The sequence below is a fragment of the Nematolebias whitei genome, chromosome 12 (assembly GCF_014905685.2).
Source record: "Nematolebias whitei isolate Nwh7 chromosome 12, NemWhi1, whole genome shotgun sequence".
Classification (NCBI taxonomy): domain Eukaryota; kingdom Metazoa; phylum Chordata; class Actinopteri; order Cyprinodontiformes; family Rivulidae; genus Nematolebias; species Nematolebias whitei.
The window spans coordinates 8,810,256-8,826,403 of record NC_056509.1 but is presented as its reverse complement, the minus strand read 5'-3'; the positions used below and the strand labels follow the sequence as shown (position 1 = coordinate 8,826,403).

The window sequence follows — 16,148 nt, the reverse complement described above, 5'->3', positions numbered from 1 at the left end:
AAAGTGCTTATCAAATAAGATCACAGCATTAATAACAACATATTACAGCAACATGAATAAAAGCATAAAACATTAAATATAATGAGAGACAATGAAATACTAAATCAAATCACCCTGCGTTAAATGTCAGGGAGTAAAAGCAAAATGGATGAACACAATCATCAACAACGAAATACCAAATGAGATCACACTGTGTTAAATGCCAATGAGTACAGATGTGTTTTGAGGAGAGATTTAAAAATAGAGACTGAGGTGGCCCGTCGAATGTTGATGGGCAGATTATTCCAGAGTTTAGGAACATGACTGAAAACGCCTGATCTCCTCTGAGCTTCAGCCTGGTTTTTGGTATGGGCAAAAGCAGCTGGTCTGATGATCTCAAGGCCCAAGAAGGAGTGGATGAAGGAGGTCGGAGAGGTATGTCGGTGCAAGGCCATTAACACACTTAAATGTCAGCAGAAGAATCTTGAAATCAACTCTGACACGCACAGGAAGCCAGCGAAGAGAGGACAGAACTGGAGTAATGTGCTCAAACCTGCGAGTTCCTGTTAGTAGCCGAGCTGCAGCATTTTGGACAAGCTGGAGATGTGAGAGAGAGACCTGACTGACCCCAGCATAAAGCGAGTTATGGGTTGTAATAAATGCATGAACTAAATTTTCAAGGTCGGATCTGGACAGGACAGACTTGAGCTTAGCTGTCTGCCTTAGCTGAAATAAGCTTTTTTGAAGAACAGAATTTATCTGCTTGTTAAACTTAAAGTCCGAGTCTAAAACTATCCCGAGATTGGTAACAGACTGTTTTAGATATGGCTGAAGGGAGTCCAGGTTTGCAGGATCAGTGAAGGTGGCAGAGCTAGGGTTAAACACAATGACCTCAGTCTTTTGATCATTAAAACTCAAAAAGTTCCCAGCCATCCAAGTCTTGATGTCATCAAGACATTTTAACAAAGGTTGAATGGAGGAGGAACTGTTAGGTGTCAATGGCAGATAAATCTGAGAGTCATCAGCATAACAATGAAAGGAAAGACCATGTTTCCTCAGGATAGACCCTAAGGGGAGGAGATACAAAGAAAACAGAAGGGGTCCAAGAATGGAGCCTTGTGGGACCTCGCAGGAAAGAGGCACTGAAGTAGATAGTGTTAGCAAAATTAACACGGAAACTCCTGTCGCTCAGGTATGAATGGAACCATTCTAACCCTGCACCAGTAATCCCAACCCAGTGTTCTAGCCGGGATAAAAGGATACCGTGGTCCACAGTATCAAATGCAGCGGTAAGGTCAAGGAGTACCAGGACTACAGACTGACCAGAGTTATTTGCCAGAAGAATGTTGTTGCAGACCCTAACCAAGGCTGTTTCGGTGCTGTGTAGTTTCTTAAAGCCAGACTGAAAGATCTCAAGAATAGAATTTCCACTCAAGAACTCGTTTAATTGAGTGAAAACTATTTTCTCCAGAATCTTAGGAAGAAAGGAAAGTTTGGAGATGGGTCTGAAGTTTGAGCAGGTTGAATGGTCAAGTCCGGGTTTGTTTAATAAAGGAGTTACCACTGCATGTTTAAAAGCGTCAGGAACTACACCTGTAGCCATACTGCTGTTTATAATGTCAAGAACAGAGGGTCCAATGTAGGGTAGGACTTGTTTAAAAAATGATGCAGGAATGGGGTCAGCAGGGAAACCTGAGGGTTTCATATGACCAATGACGTCATTTAAGCCTGGTATCCACAGGTCTGGTTCTTGTTGTAGCCTGTTGTGTCCGGTTCTAGTGGGACCTCTATTTTTGTGTCTCCACTTTGCCTATAGTTCCCGTTTAGTGGGCGGAATGTTCACCTCTAGTGGGCGGATTATTAATATCAACGCACCTTACCAGCTGGTGGCGGTAGTGCTACATTAAGCTCTTTTCTAAGCACCACTAACATGTGTTAGAAGAAGAAGAGCCGGAAAACAACACACAACCAAAATGGATGACCTCGATGAACTTGAAGCAGAACCAGCCGCACAGCCCGTCCCGGTCGCTGTCCCGCAAGATGGAGAGCAGGGCCGAGGTGTCAGAGATGCTATGATGGATTACCTCATGAGCTGTAACTTATCCTAATTCCACCCCTTAATCTTTTTTTTACCTCCCCAGCCTTCCTTAGATACAAGTGAACGTTAAAGTGTTGATTTGAAAATAAACATGGATTAATAATTATTCTTGTTTTTTTAATGTACAGACATGTCTTATTACCAGGTTCGTGTAAAAATGGCAAATCAAACACTGCTGCTGTGCTTCTATCACATATGCTGCGTTTTTTAGCGGCTGTAGTTTTAGAAAAACTGTAATCTCTTTAATTTTTGTTTTTAACAAAGAACCAAAACCTACAACAAGAACTTTATATTTGTTTATGCATATATACATTAATCTATTTTAATATTTATATATATATATATATATATATATATATATGTCTTCAGCCAGAGACTTCTTCAGATCCCTTGTAAGACAGACTGCTACAAGAGATCCTTCCTGCCCACAGCCATCAGCATCTAGAACAACTCTTTAATGAAACCAGGATCGTGAATTATAACATTTAATTTCCCTCTGGGATTAATAGTCTTTTTGTAATTTGATTTGTATATATGTATACAATGTATGTATATATATATATATATATATACATATATATATATATATATATATATTACGTACATTACATAATAACCTACATTTGATTTGATATTTAACAACTCTTTCAGAGCTTATGTTTACCATGCAGCTCTTTAAATTAAGCTGTCGCAAATTATCTTCATGATTGAAGTGCTGTTAAGTAATATTAAGTTAGTGCTCCTTTGTACCACAGTGAAAGTCGTGGAGAGAATTTTTGACCTTGGGCGAAAAAGATGCAGAAGCTGCTGGATCCACAAGATGGACATCATGGCCGAGGTGTTTGACATGCAATGACTAAAAACCTCCTGAATGAGGATGATTGTAAACGTAGATTACACAAGTCCTACACCTTTTTAACTCCACTGCAATGTTCATTTACAACACATGGACATTCTGTATTATGGTTACGTTTTTCAGTACTCATTACAGATAAAACCGAAAAAATACATAAATAAAAAAACTGGACTTTATTTGTAACTGAAGATGTATCACTTCTCATCCGAGGCTCTTTCTCAATTTAATGAAACGAGGAGTGTGATTCAAGTTATAAAGCTGTGGTGTGCCGTAAGCTTGTATTATGGAGACTGGCACATGCAGATCAATCTCCAGCAAGCTTACAGAACACCACAGCTTTATAACTTTAATCCCATATTCCTTTTTTCATTGAATTGTGAGTGCTCCTCGGATGATTAGCGAAACGTCTTCAGTTTTTAAAAAAGTCCTGTGGTTTTGTTTTTATCTGTTTTGGGGGGGATTTGCCGTGTCAAGGATAACTGAGAATCTTCACCAGCATTGTTACAGGTAAAAGACAATTACTTCACTTATCCTACACTATTGACGTAAAAAAACACTATAAGCACTTCACTTTTGATGATCAGATGGAAGCTCAAGACTTGAAAATGTTTCTTTTATTAGAAATAAAGACCTGTACAAAAAAAAATAATAATTATACACTAATTATATATGCAAACTTAACAAGCTACATGTTTGGCTATTTGTGGGCTTACCTTGCAGGATCTACATTTCTATAGATCAACTATGATCTACTCTAAATATTTTTAAACATGTCTGTTTGCCATGGAACGGGCAATGGATTCCAGCACCCCAAGGAGTGCCTGATTGACAGCAGCACTCTGTTCAGCCTCCTGCCTTCGCTGTGCTGCTTCCTCTCTGCAAAGATCTGCTTCCTCTCTCCTCAAGGCCATCTCCTCCCTCCTAATTGATTTCTCCTGCTTCCTCGCTGCTGCAGCTTGGCGTTGCCTCTCCGCAGCTTCTTCTTGCCTTGCTTTTTTGGCATCCTCACAAATAAAATGGAAGTGTTCCTCTCTCTGCTTCCGGTTCATCTCCTCTTGTTCTGTATGTGCAGAAACAAAGCTCTCTGCTGCACTTGTTGATCTGCGCTTTCTATGGCCTAGGAATAACACACAAGAAAATGTCTGTTAGATGATGAAGTACAGGTATAGTTTTTAAATAAATTATTTACATTAAAGTTCCTGCTAATTTCAAAAGGTGTTTGTTCACAAGATCAGAAATGATTCTGTTCATAAAGCAGTCTTGTACTTTAATGATAGTAAGCAGGTGGGCATAAATAAACTACATGTAGTCATTTACAACGGTTGTGCTAATTTAGAAAAAGAACAGAGCATCGTTAATCTGAACAAAAATCACTACACCCTGTATAATTTCAATAATAAACTTCATAAATGAAAGTTTAAGTAATAAATGAATAATTAAATTTAACATTTATACATTACAACTGAATAAACAAGTAGTTTGAATACATGCAAGGTGTTTTACAACAAATCAAAACAACATTCATATCAACATGATCAATGTGATGTTAAACACGATTGTTGCTTCTTACCTAGTAACGGGTGCTGTTTGGTGCCGCTCTGCTGCGTGTTGCCCGGTGGAGTGCATGCGCCCAGTGGCGTGCATGTACTTGGAGCTGGTGTGGTCGGGAAGGGTCAAAAGCGGGGAGGATTGGACAGTCAAAAGCAGAATCTGGCGAACCTTCATGTTCAGTGGGACTTTCTGCATCAAAATAAGAGTGGAAAAACAGCAACAGAGTACAGTTAGCAATGATGCTAACTAATGACGACTTAACCGTGTCAGCCTCGTTTGTTCAGAGTACTTTCAGAAAACGCAAAGAAACGGTTGCATGAGGAAAAGGAAATATGCTTAAAGTAAATAAAATACACTCACCATCAGCTATAGATTCCAGAAGAGCAGTGGCCATGTCTAGGCCACTCTCCCTCCCTTTGTTGGCTGGGCGTTTGCGGTAAATGGCATCCATTTGTACAAACCACTTCCAGTTTCTTCTGTTTGCTCCACTCCTACTGTTGTGGTCCTTAATCGTTTTGTAATCGCTTTTTAGTTTTTTAAGCTTTCCTCTTTGCTTTGGTGTGCGATGGAAGCCCTGCACCGCCATCTGCGCAGACACCTCTTGAAAAATCTTTTCATTTCGTTTCGTTCCATCTAGCTCGCTCTGCACTTGTTCATCGGCCAGCAAACAGAGAAATGCCTGAACTTCAGCGTTCGACCACGGTTGTGCCATGATTATTTGTTTTACCTTATAAAATATTCCAAAATAAGCTCCTCCGATTTCTTGTTGTCTGTTATGCGGGTGAAAAAGAAAATGGCGGATTGGGATTTTTGGTGGAAGACTGAATCTCCGCCCTCCACCAATGAATACGCCCCCTGACCAATCAGTGACCTACAGTGCGCTGATGTCACATCTAGACCCTACAAGAACCAGACCTGGGACCTCAGAGATTTAGGTCCCAAAAATGGGGTGGGTTCCACCGCTAAAGGCATTGTTGATAAAACACGCAATCGGCCACAACTAGTTACATAGGAGTACCAAAAAGCCCCGTGGATAAGGGGCTTTAGAAATGAGAGGGAAATGGGTTCACACTTGTTAAAGGCTGATGTGGAGGGGTCAAAGACAGGGGGTCAGCTGTGGTGTGAGGAATCAGTGACCTGATCGACTCAACCTTTTTAACAAAGAAACTGGCAAAGTCGTCACACTGCAGAGACCAACCTGTTGGCAGACTGAGGCACAGTTAAAATGGTGTTAATTGTATTGAAAAGAACGTAGGGATTGTGGCTGTTTGAGGCGATGATTTGGGAGAAATATTTGTTTTTTTCCTGATTTAACAGTGGCCTGTTACTCTTTATAACATGAGTTTAGAATGATAAAAGAAACGTGAAGTTTGTCCTTCTTCCATTTATGTTCAGCTTTCCTGTATTGACGTTTGGCTGCACGAGTGATCTCATTCATCCAAGGGTGTGGCGTGCGCTTTGGATGCCTAATTTTTAATGGTGTACGTAGGTCAAGCACCTTAGCACAGGTCTCTTGATGTACAGTGACTAGCTCATGGGTGTTGATGGAAGAGGCTTCACAGACTGAGAGAGAGTTTTTAGTAAAAGCAGATGAAAAGAGTGCAGCAGTGGAAGGGTTAAATATTTGACAAGGCCTTGCTGGAGGGGGAGGGGGTTTGGACTCGTTGACAAAAGAGGTGTTGAAAGAAATGGGTTTGTGGTCAGAGAAAACTGCATCCCCAATTTCTAACTCAGAAACAGATAAACCAAAGGTTAATACTACTTTGTAAATCTAGTGTGTGGCCATGCTGGTGAGTTGGTCCTGTAACATTCTGTACAAAGTTCAGAAACTGGATCAGATCTAGAAAGTCCTGAGTCAGCGGCTTTTCAGGGCAACAGACATGTATATTGAAATCTCCCAGAATCAAAACCCGATCATATCTGAGCAGAATCCAAGTTAAAAAGTCAGAAAGTTCAGCCATGAAGTCCTTATTATATTTGGGTGGCCTGTATAACACAGCAGAAAAAATGGGATTTGAACGGCCCACCTCAAAACATAGCAATTCAAAGCTCAAAAAATTAGCTGGTATCTGTACCAGTTTGCAGTTCCATCCATCCATGCATTTTCTTTACCCGTTTATTCCATTTTGGGTCACAGGGGTCACTGGTGCCCATGTCCAGCAATCACTGTGCGAGGGGCGGGGTACACCCTGGACGGGTCGCAAGCCTATCACAGGGCCACATAGAGACAAACGAGACAAACAACCATTCACTCTCTCACTCACACACCTAGGGACAATTTAGAGTTACCAATCAGCCTAACATGCATGTTTTTGGTCTGTGGGAGGAAACCGGAGTACCCGGAGAAAACCCACGCATGCACGGAGAGAACATGCAAACTCCACCCAGAAAGGCCCCTGCAGTTCCATCATTTTTTGAAAATAGTTAATAATCCACCACCTTTGCCTGATGTTCTCGGAGCAGTAAAATAAGAACAGTCCGGTGGTAAAATTTCCGACAGGTCCATGAACTCACCACAGGAGAGCCACGTCTCAGACACGCAGAAGAAGTCCAGACCGGTGGAGGAGGAAAAAGTCCTTCAAGATGAACGTTTTATTAGCCAGAAATCTGGCGTTTATCAGTGCAATCCTTGTAGGAATCACAGCAGAAGTTGTCCATGAAGTTAAGACCAGCGGTCTCAGATTTGTGGAGTTCGACCCGCGACTCCAACGACCGGAAGCCCAGCCGCAGCGAACAGGTCTGCTGTGGAAGCGTGACCCGACCCATGGGACCGGGAAGGACTCAGGTGGATCGGCACAGCGCCAGGACAGGTGATTTAAGATGTGGTCCTCGGTTGAAGAGGAATCCGCAGCAGCAGCCCGGCAGGCTTTGAACCTCACAAGACGGCCATCCCATTTTCCACGGCGCCTGGAGCGATGTCTTCGAGCGGGCAGGATACCATGGCAGAGGTAAACAGGAACGTCTTCAAGCAGAGGTGGGGGTCCAAGAGGGGGTCCAGAGTTACGATCATTATGATCAAACAAAGCGAGACTGGTGGCAGATAGTCGGAGATTTAGGAGTTGATGACATTCATAAACCAGCAGTGAGTCGATGTTGTAGGTGAAAAATGACAAAAACAGAAAAAACACAATCACTGCAGACAGAGGTGGAGGGCAGGCCATGCACAGCGGCGCCATCTTCCCGGAAGTCTAAAATAAAATAAACAGAAATAAGCATAAAGGTAAAGTATCTAAAAAAGCATAATTTAGAAAAATAGCTGAAAAGTAGCTGAAAAAGCAGAAAGAAGCTTAAACTATCAGAAGGAAGCGGAAAGAGCTGAAACGAGCTAAAAAAAAACATTGGAATTAGCTGAAAAAGCAAAAAATTGCCCCCAAAACTGCTAAATAGTAGCTGAAATAGCAGAAAAAGCTGAAAGGAGCATAACAAGCTGAAATTAGCATATCCATCCATCCATCCATTCATTGATTATCTCCTGCTTGTTCCGAAGTCAGGTCTCGGGGGTAGCAGCTTGAGCAGGGAGGTCCAGACATCTCTTTCCACAGCCTCCTCTTCCAGCTCTTCTGGGAGTACTCCAAGGAGTTCCCAGGCCAACTCTTCAGTAGTCTCTCCAGTGTGTCCTGGATCTTCCCCGGGGTCTCCTCCCAGTTGGACATGCCCGAATTACCTTCTTAGGGAGGTGCCCAGGAAGCATCCTTACCAGATGCCCGAACCAGCTCAACTGGCTCCTTTCAATGTGGAGGAGCAGTAGTTCTACTCTGAGTCTCTCCTGGATAACTGAACTTCTCATCCTATCTCTAAAGGAGAGTCCAGCTACCATGCAGAGGAAATTCATTTCAACCTCCTGTATCCACAATCTTGTTCTTTCAGACACTACCCAGTGTTCATGACCATAGGTGAGGGTAGGAATGTAGACTGACCGGTAAACAGAGTTCTTTGCCTTACAGCTCAGCTCCCTCTTCACCACAATGGACTGGCACAGAGTCCACAATACTGCAGATGCTGCACCAATCTGTCTGTCAATTTCATGCTCCATTCTTCCCTAACTCGTGAGCAAAACACTGAGATACTTGAACTCCTCCACTTGAGGCAGAACCTCACCCTTGATCCAAAGTTTTCAACAAAATAGTAGACATACACCGGTTTCTGACTGAGGACCATGGCATCAAATTTGAGGTGCTGATTCTATCACGATCTGCCATCTGGTGTGTTGAACCCAAGTGCAAGAAGATGACAGAGGTTCGAGATAAAAAGTTCAAAATATTTATTCTCAAAAACAAGATCAAAACGCTGACAGGACAGCTTACGCACTGGTACAGAGAACAGGCAGATCAGGGCAGATAGGACAGGAGGCAGATCACGACACCAGAGAAGGGCAATCTGGAGACAATGACAAGACACGAGGGAGCTGAATATATATACACAGGCTGATTGGAACAAATAACAGACACTAGCGGTGATTGCATTGAACACAGGTGAGACGAGGGCTGAACACAAGGAGGGAAAACACTGAGCGTAACTGAAAACATGAGGAAACAGACAAAGACAGGACAAAACCCAGAACCTCTACAGATTCTCATCCCAGCCACTTCACACTCGGCTAAGAACCACTCCAGTGAGAGCTGGAAATCATGGCATGATGATGCCAACAGGACCACATCATCTGCAAAGAGCAGAGATGGAATCCTGAGGCCACTGAACCGGAATCCCTCCACCCCCTAGCTGCACTGAGAAATTCTGTCCATAAAAGTTATGAACAGAATCTGTGACAATGGGCAACCCTGGCAGAGACTAACTCCCACCCTAAAGGGTGGCATGTGTGAACCAAACTCTTGAACAGCTTGTATAGGGACCGAACAGCCCGTAGCAATGGGACCCCAATCACATACTTACGGAGCACCTCCCACAGTGTACCTCGAGGAACACGGTCAAAAGCCTTCCTCAAGTCCACAAAACACATGTAGACTGGATGAGCAAACTCCCATAACCCATTGAGAACATCGAAGTTCCCTGACTTAGCTTCCTACATGGAAGATGTGCCAGTGGGATTGAGAAGGTCCAAGAAGTATTCCTTCCACCTCCTGATGAAATCACTGGTTGAGGCCAACAGCACCCCACCTTCACTGAACACAGTGTTGATAAAGAGCTGCTTTCCCTTCCTCAGCCGTCTGATGGTTTGCCAGAATCTCCTCGGAGCTGACCGAGTGTCTTTATCCAAGGCCTCACCGAACTCCTCCCACATCTGAGCTTTTGCCTCAGCAACAGCCAAGGCTGTAGACTGCTTGGCCGTCTGGCAATCCTCAGTTGCCTCTGGAGTCCCACCAGCCAACAAGGCCCGATAGAACTCCTTCTTCAGCTTGACAGCCTCCTTAACCCAGGGTGTCCATCACCAAGTTCAAGGATGGCCACTGTGAGAAGCAACAACAACCTTGTGGCCACAGCTCAATGCACCCACTTAAACAAATGAGATGCGGAACATGGTCCACTCCGACGCAATGACCCCACCTCAGCTGGGATGCAGTTAAAGCTCTCCTGGAGGTGTGAGTTGAAGATTTTTCTAAAGGGTTCTTCTGCCAGACTTTCCCAACAAACCCTCACTACACGTTTGGTCTAACAAGTCTGTCCAGCATCTTCCCCCACCATTGGACCCAACTCACTACCAGGTGGTAATCATATTCTGCATTCTGTGCAATCAGAATATTTTCTACCTGGATTATTGAGCATGCATCAATATATGACTAGCACAGAATTCCAACAACAGAACACAGCTGGAGTTGAGTTCAGAGAGGCCATTCCTCCCAATCACGCCCCTCTAGGTCACACTGTCATTATCCATGTGGGTATTGAAGTCCTCCAGCAGAATAAAGGAGTCCCCAGCTGGTGCACCTTCAAGCACCCCTGTCAAGGACTCCAAGAAGGCCGGATACTCTGAACTGCCATTTGGTGCGTAGGCACAAACAACAGTCAGAGCCCGTTCCCCCCACCTGAAGATGCAGGGACGTCACCCTCTCGTCTACCAGCGAAAACTCTAACACACAGGCACCAAGTCAGGGGGCTAAAAGTAGACCCACACCAGCTCTGCACCTCTCACCATGGGCAACTCCAGAGTGGAATATGGTCCAACCACTCTCAAGGAGATTGGTTCCAGAGCCCATGATGTGTGTTGATTTGAGCCCAACTATATTTAGTTGGTACCCCTTAACCTCATGCTAGTGTTGTGTTCAAGACCACCTAACCCGAGATCAAGTCAAAACCAATACCAGAGTGTACCGAGACTGAGACAAGACCAAGACTTTTAGGGTTCGAGACCATGTCGAGACCAAGTCCGATGGAAGGCGAGACCAAGTCAAGACCAAGACCTCAAATAAAATAAAACATTTTATTATAATTTTTTTAATGAAAGTTACATACATCAACTTTAAGTTTGCTTTTGAATGAATGTATCTGCTTTTATAAATTTTCAAAAATACATAACAAAGAAATCAGACATTTAGTGACCTAATTGCATGTGATTCAACAATAAAATTACACAACTGTTAAATTGGAAGCAGTTTCATCACATGCCAAGCCTTAAAAAAAACTGAAGGCAAAGCACTCTTCATAAGTCCAAACTCAAGACCAAGGATAACCATATAGTTGCACAGTGGTTTCAGTAAAGTAGTAGACATACACCTAAACAGTTACATAAATGGATATTTGTTACAAGTATATTGTTTGTAATTTAAATAGCCAAATTTTATAACTGATGATTTGTCAGACATCTTCCACACCCAGACAATCACTTCTCACTTTCTTAATGTTGCCAAATATAGAGTCGAGGTTTCCCAGCCCAAAAATCTTTTCAAAACCACCACATCACACAAAAATCTGCCCAATCAATATATTGTTTAAGGCTATTTACTGTTTGAACATGAACGCACATCAGTACAAGCCAAGGTAATTTAACGATATGTGGCAAAATGTAACAATCCAATAAAAATCTTCTCAGAGTTCCCAGCAAAATCAGAAGGAAAACCGCCCAATCTGGCAACACTGGGAGTGACACGTGTGAGTGAAAGCGGGTGGGCATGACAGCGGTAACAAAAAATGTATTTAGCATTGAGTCACGTTATCATTTGGATTTGAACTAGTACGTTTTGCATCCAATAAAAACAAGGATGTTAACAAATAAACTGGACAATATTCTGGCAGTTTAGTGATATTTCCACAGTTGTGGTCTTGACTGGTCTTGAAATAAAATCCCGAATCCTCAATGTCTGAGACTGAGACAAGACCAAGACCAAATGCAGTCGAGTCCGAGACAAGACCAAGACCATCAAAAAGTGGTCTTCAGAGCGGTCTCAAGATCAAGACCAGTCTCGAGTACTACAGCACTACCTCATGCACAAGCTCAGCCCCCCCAACCCCACCCCCCCAGAGGGGTTACATTCCATATTCCAAGATCCAACTTTGGTAAGCCAGGGTCGGGAGTGCCAAGGCCCCCGCCTTAGGCCACTGCCCATGGCATTACCCGACTTGTATGGCCCCTCCTGCAGGTGGTGGGCCCACAGGAAGGCAAACACATGTTGTTCCTTCGGGCTGAGTTCGACCAGGCCCCATGAGTCACCAGGCAACCACCGACGAACCCCTCCCAAGGCCTGGCTCTGGGGTTGGGCCGCGGTAACTCACATCCAGGCAAGGGACATTGAGTTCTTTGTTGTGTTATTTGTCCATATAAGTCTTTTGAATTGCTCTTTGTCTATCCTGTCACCTAGAACCAATCCGCCTTGGGAGACCCTACCAGACAGCATAGCTCCTAGGATCATTCAGGCACACAAACTCCTCCACCACAATAAGATGGCAATTCAGGGAGGAGTTGAATTTATCTGAAAACAGCTGAAATTAACTAAAAAAAAAAGGCTAAAAACTAGTTGCAAAGGTAGAACAAGCTTAAATTAGTATTAGAAAGCAGACAGAACACCCAATTAGGCTGAAAGAAGCAGAGAAAAAAATGAAAAAAGCTTAAATTAGCTCAAAACTGCTGAAAAGTAGCTTAAAAAGGCAGAAAGAAGCTTAAATTACCAGAAGGAAGTGGAGAGAGCACATTTTTGCTGAATTAGGCTGAAAAAAGTTGAAATGAGTGTAAATAATGTGGAATTAGCTGAAAATGCTAAAATTAGCATAGAAACAGCTAAATAGTAGCTGAAATAGGAGAAAAAGCTGAAATTTACAGAAAGAAGATGAAAGGAGCAAAACAAGCAGCTGAAATTAGCAGAAAGAAGTTAGAAGAATCAAAAACTGTTGTAGTTCACAGAAAGAATTTGAACTGAACACAAAACAGCTGAAAAAACAGCTGAAATTAACTGAAAGTAGCTGAAAAAAAGTTTAAATTTGCAGAAGGAAGCTGAAAAAAGCTGAACCAAAACAAAATGTGAAAGGAGCAGTAAAGAATCAGAATCAGAAGAATCAGAGTAAACTTTATTGGCATTGCACCGAGATACAACACGACTATGTATGTACAGTCGTCTGAAGATGGGCGTAGTGCACGAAGCTGCGGCTAAAATAATTAGTGCGGCCTTCTTATTCTTATTCAGAATAATATTTTGCTTAGATAAGAAAAGGAAAGAAAACATGAGGAGAGATGGTATAAAAAAAGATCTCCCACACCGTGTCCTAGACAGGGCACAATTTGAGGCATCAAAAAAACCTACCACAGCAAAGCAACATAAACGGACGTTATACATGTGCATATAGGCGGTGAAAGCATTGAACTTTTAAGGAAAAGTCGTAGCATAGTCCAGAGCCCCCCCTCAGCCATTGTCCATATAAGAGGTGACATTCATCTTCAGCTCAGTTGAGGTTCTGTTACATGTCCACGGCCTTGGAGAAGGGAGGGGTGAGGAGACAGTCAAAGCATATTTGTTGTTTTCAAAACATTCCAGGAGGAGTTGAGATAAGTCCGGCATCAAGGCCACAATTTGGGTCAGGCAGAACTCGTAATTGTTGTTTCTGCCTTTAAAGTCTCGCTGGTACATATTCTCTGATGGAAACTCAAAAACAGCTGAATTGATCCTTTACTCCAAAAGTCGAGCTCACAGCTTCTCCAGATTATTCCACCATTCATGAGTGCTGCCAGGAAGAACACAGTCCTGATTCAATTCAATTCAATTCAAAAATACTTTATTAATCCCAGAGGGAAATTAAATGTTGTAGCTCATTTTCCTTGTTTCATAAAAGAGTTGTTCTAGATGTTGATGGTTGTGGGCGGGAAGGATCTCTTGTGATGGTCCCTCTTATAGCACTTGGTTGGCCTCCTGGGATCAGGATCACCTGAATGTTGGGCAGAAATCCTCCCAGGGCAATGACCACTCCTCCCAGCAGCTTGTTGGGCTCCTCATCGCTGCGGGCAGCCAACTGTAGGTGCTGATGGACGATCCTGTCCTTCCGCTGTCATGAGCCGTGTTTTCTGCTAGTTCCAGGATCTCAGGGGTCAGGCACTCGAGCACAGCTGGCAGGTAGATGAAAATGCGTCCACAGAACATCCTTTTCAACTCATTTGAAATTTAGGGCTGTAGTTGAGATATTACTTGAGCTTTTGAGATGTTAATCAGCTGCTGTTGGTCGTAGAAACTGCCTTGTTGCCATGGTTACGCATCATAACAAATGTCCAAAACTAAAAAAGTTTCAGTAAAAATCCTTCCAGCTGCACAGCATCCGATACCAGAGGAAACAATCATCCAAAAAATGTGATTTACATCCAGAAAAAGAGGATTTAAAGTTTCCAAAAGCAAAATCTCAGAATGAAAGTAACAGAGATGCTCCAACATGCAGCCACCTTGAGCGGCGCAATAACAGCTGCTAACAATTCCCTGTCACAGCTCCACATTCAGTCCGAGCACTGTCAAGCTTCAACACCTCCACACGAATTTGTAGACAACCAGATTCCACCAACCCAAACAGTAGAATCTAGTTGTCATCATGAATCCAATTTGTTCCTTAAAGAGGTCAGAGGGGTCCTCCTTACCCTGACTCCTGTTGGGAGAAGTTGATTGATTTTGTTGAGAGACCAGCTGATCCTTCCAATTGAGAGGTATGCAGGAAAAAAAAAAGAGAGGCTTTTTTAAGGGTTCACAGGACAAAAGAGCGCAGCAGGGAAGCGGGTGTGTGTGTGTGTGGGGGGGGACCACGTCTGGTTTCACCGTAGAGTAGCAAGAAAAAAAAAAAAGGTTGTAAACAGATCTCAAGATCTGAAAGATGTAAAATTAACTAAATTTATTTTCTATGAGAAAAAAAAATGGCAGAAAAGGCTAAATATTTCAAAAAGCTAAAGTTAAACCAATACCAAAAGTCAAAGCAGGATTGTCCTGAAAGAGCTGAACATTTTGATTTATGATTTGTTGAAAGAGCTTGAAAACTATGGGACGAGAATCACGCCGAAAAATGTACAGAAAAAAATTGGATCACAACAGAGTCATAAACAATTAGTTCATTTGATGAAACATTGGTGTTTGTTTCATAAAACTTTGTTCTATGTTCAGGTTGCAACCCTAAACTGAAGAACCAGGACAATTTGCTGCCACGCCAGATCGCCAAAGACTTCGGTCACAAAGCAGCAGCCAAAGAACTGAGGAAAGCAGAGAGGCTTCAGGGGAAAGGCAACAAATCCGACAGTATCAGCCTTATGTCCGACCTCTGGGCCCTGACCCTCCACGACTGGTCCAATGAGTTTCAGGCCGAGTTACGGCAAGCCTTTGGGGACCAAACAGAAACAGTTTCCTCAGAGATGTTTGTTATGGTGTTAAAGGAGCTAAATGCTCCTATTAAATCAAGTCATCTCCTTAAAGTCATCTCAGCCCACGACAAGAAAGGAGAGGGAAGCGTCAACATCACTGACTTCATCAAAGGTGTCAAGTACATCAAGAAAGCCTACCTCATCTCCTCATACTTGCCTAAAAAGATGGGGGGAAAGGGAAAAAAAGGACAGCAGAAGAAGAAGTGTAAATTTGTCCTCCCCATGCCCATTTGTACCCTTCTGCCAGAGCTCAAGCCTCGGCGTCCAGATGGAGGGCCCCCTTACTTCATGATCGAGACGTACTACAACTCCTCAGACATCCGCCGCTTCGACCCCAACCACCCACCCAAACATCCCATAATCAACGATTCAGCATGGTACATGAAGAAACTCAACAAAGAATACATCAACATCAACTACTGTGTGAAAGGTGGAAATCTAGAGACCCTGGACCTGGCATTCAAGCAGGGGGTACCTGTGGATATTCAGGATGAATATTACAAGACGCCGCTGATGGTGGCCTGCTCCACTGGAAACGCTGAGCTGGTTCAGTACCTCCTGAGCCAGGGGTAAGAAGGAGAATGTCTGTTAGAGATTTTGTTCTTCAGCACAGAGTGAAAAGGGGGAACTAGAAATACCATCATCAAGTCCATCTGTGAAGGTAGTGAGCGCGATAAGTTGAAGAAAAAATTGTGAGGTACCGGCTTCCATTTTGGTGTGTGGCTGCATCTAGGCGTAAAAAAGGTTTATTTAAAAAATTGGGTTGCCCCATCAAAATCCAGGATGGCTGCTGCTACACAAACACACACACACACACACACACATATCTATATATATATATATATATATATATATATATACATATATATATATATATATATATATATATATATATA

General features: G+C 42.9%; 1 protein-coding gene across 1 annotated transcript in view; it reads left to right on the top strand.

Annotated features, from left to right (window-relative positions):
• The window catches only part of ankef1a (ankyrin repeat and EF-hand domain containing 1a), a 157,753-nt gene that overhangs the window by 22,014 nt on the left and 119,591 nt on the right, over window positions 1-16,148 (top strand). The window contains exon 6 of the mRNA XM_037686078.1: window positions 14,999-15,821. Coding sequence (XP_037542006.1) covers window positions 14,999-15,821 — 823 coding nt within the window. The remainder of the gene's footprint in view (window positions 1-14,998; window positions 15,822-16,148) is intronic.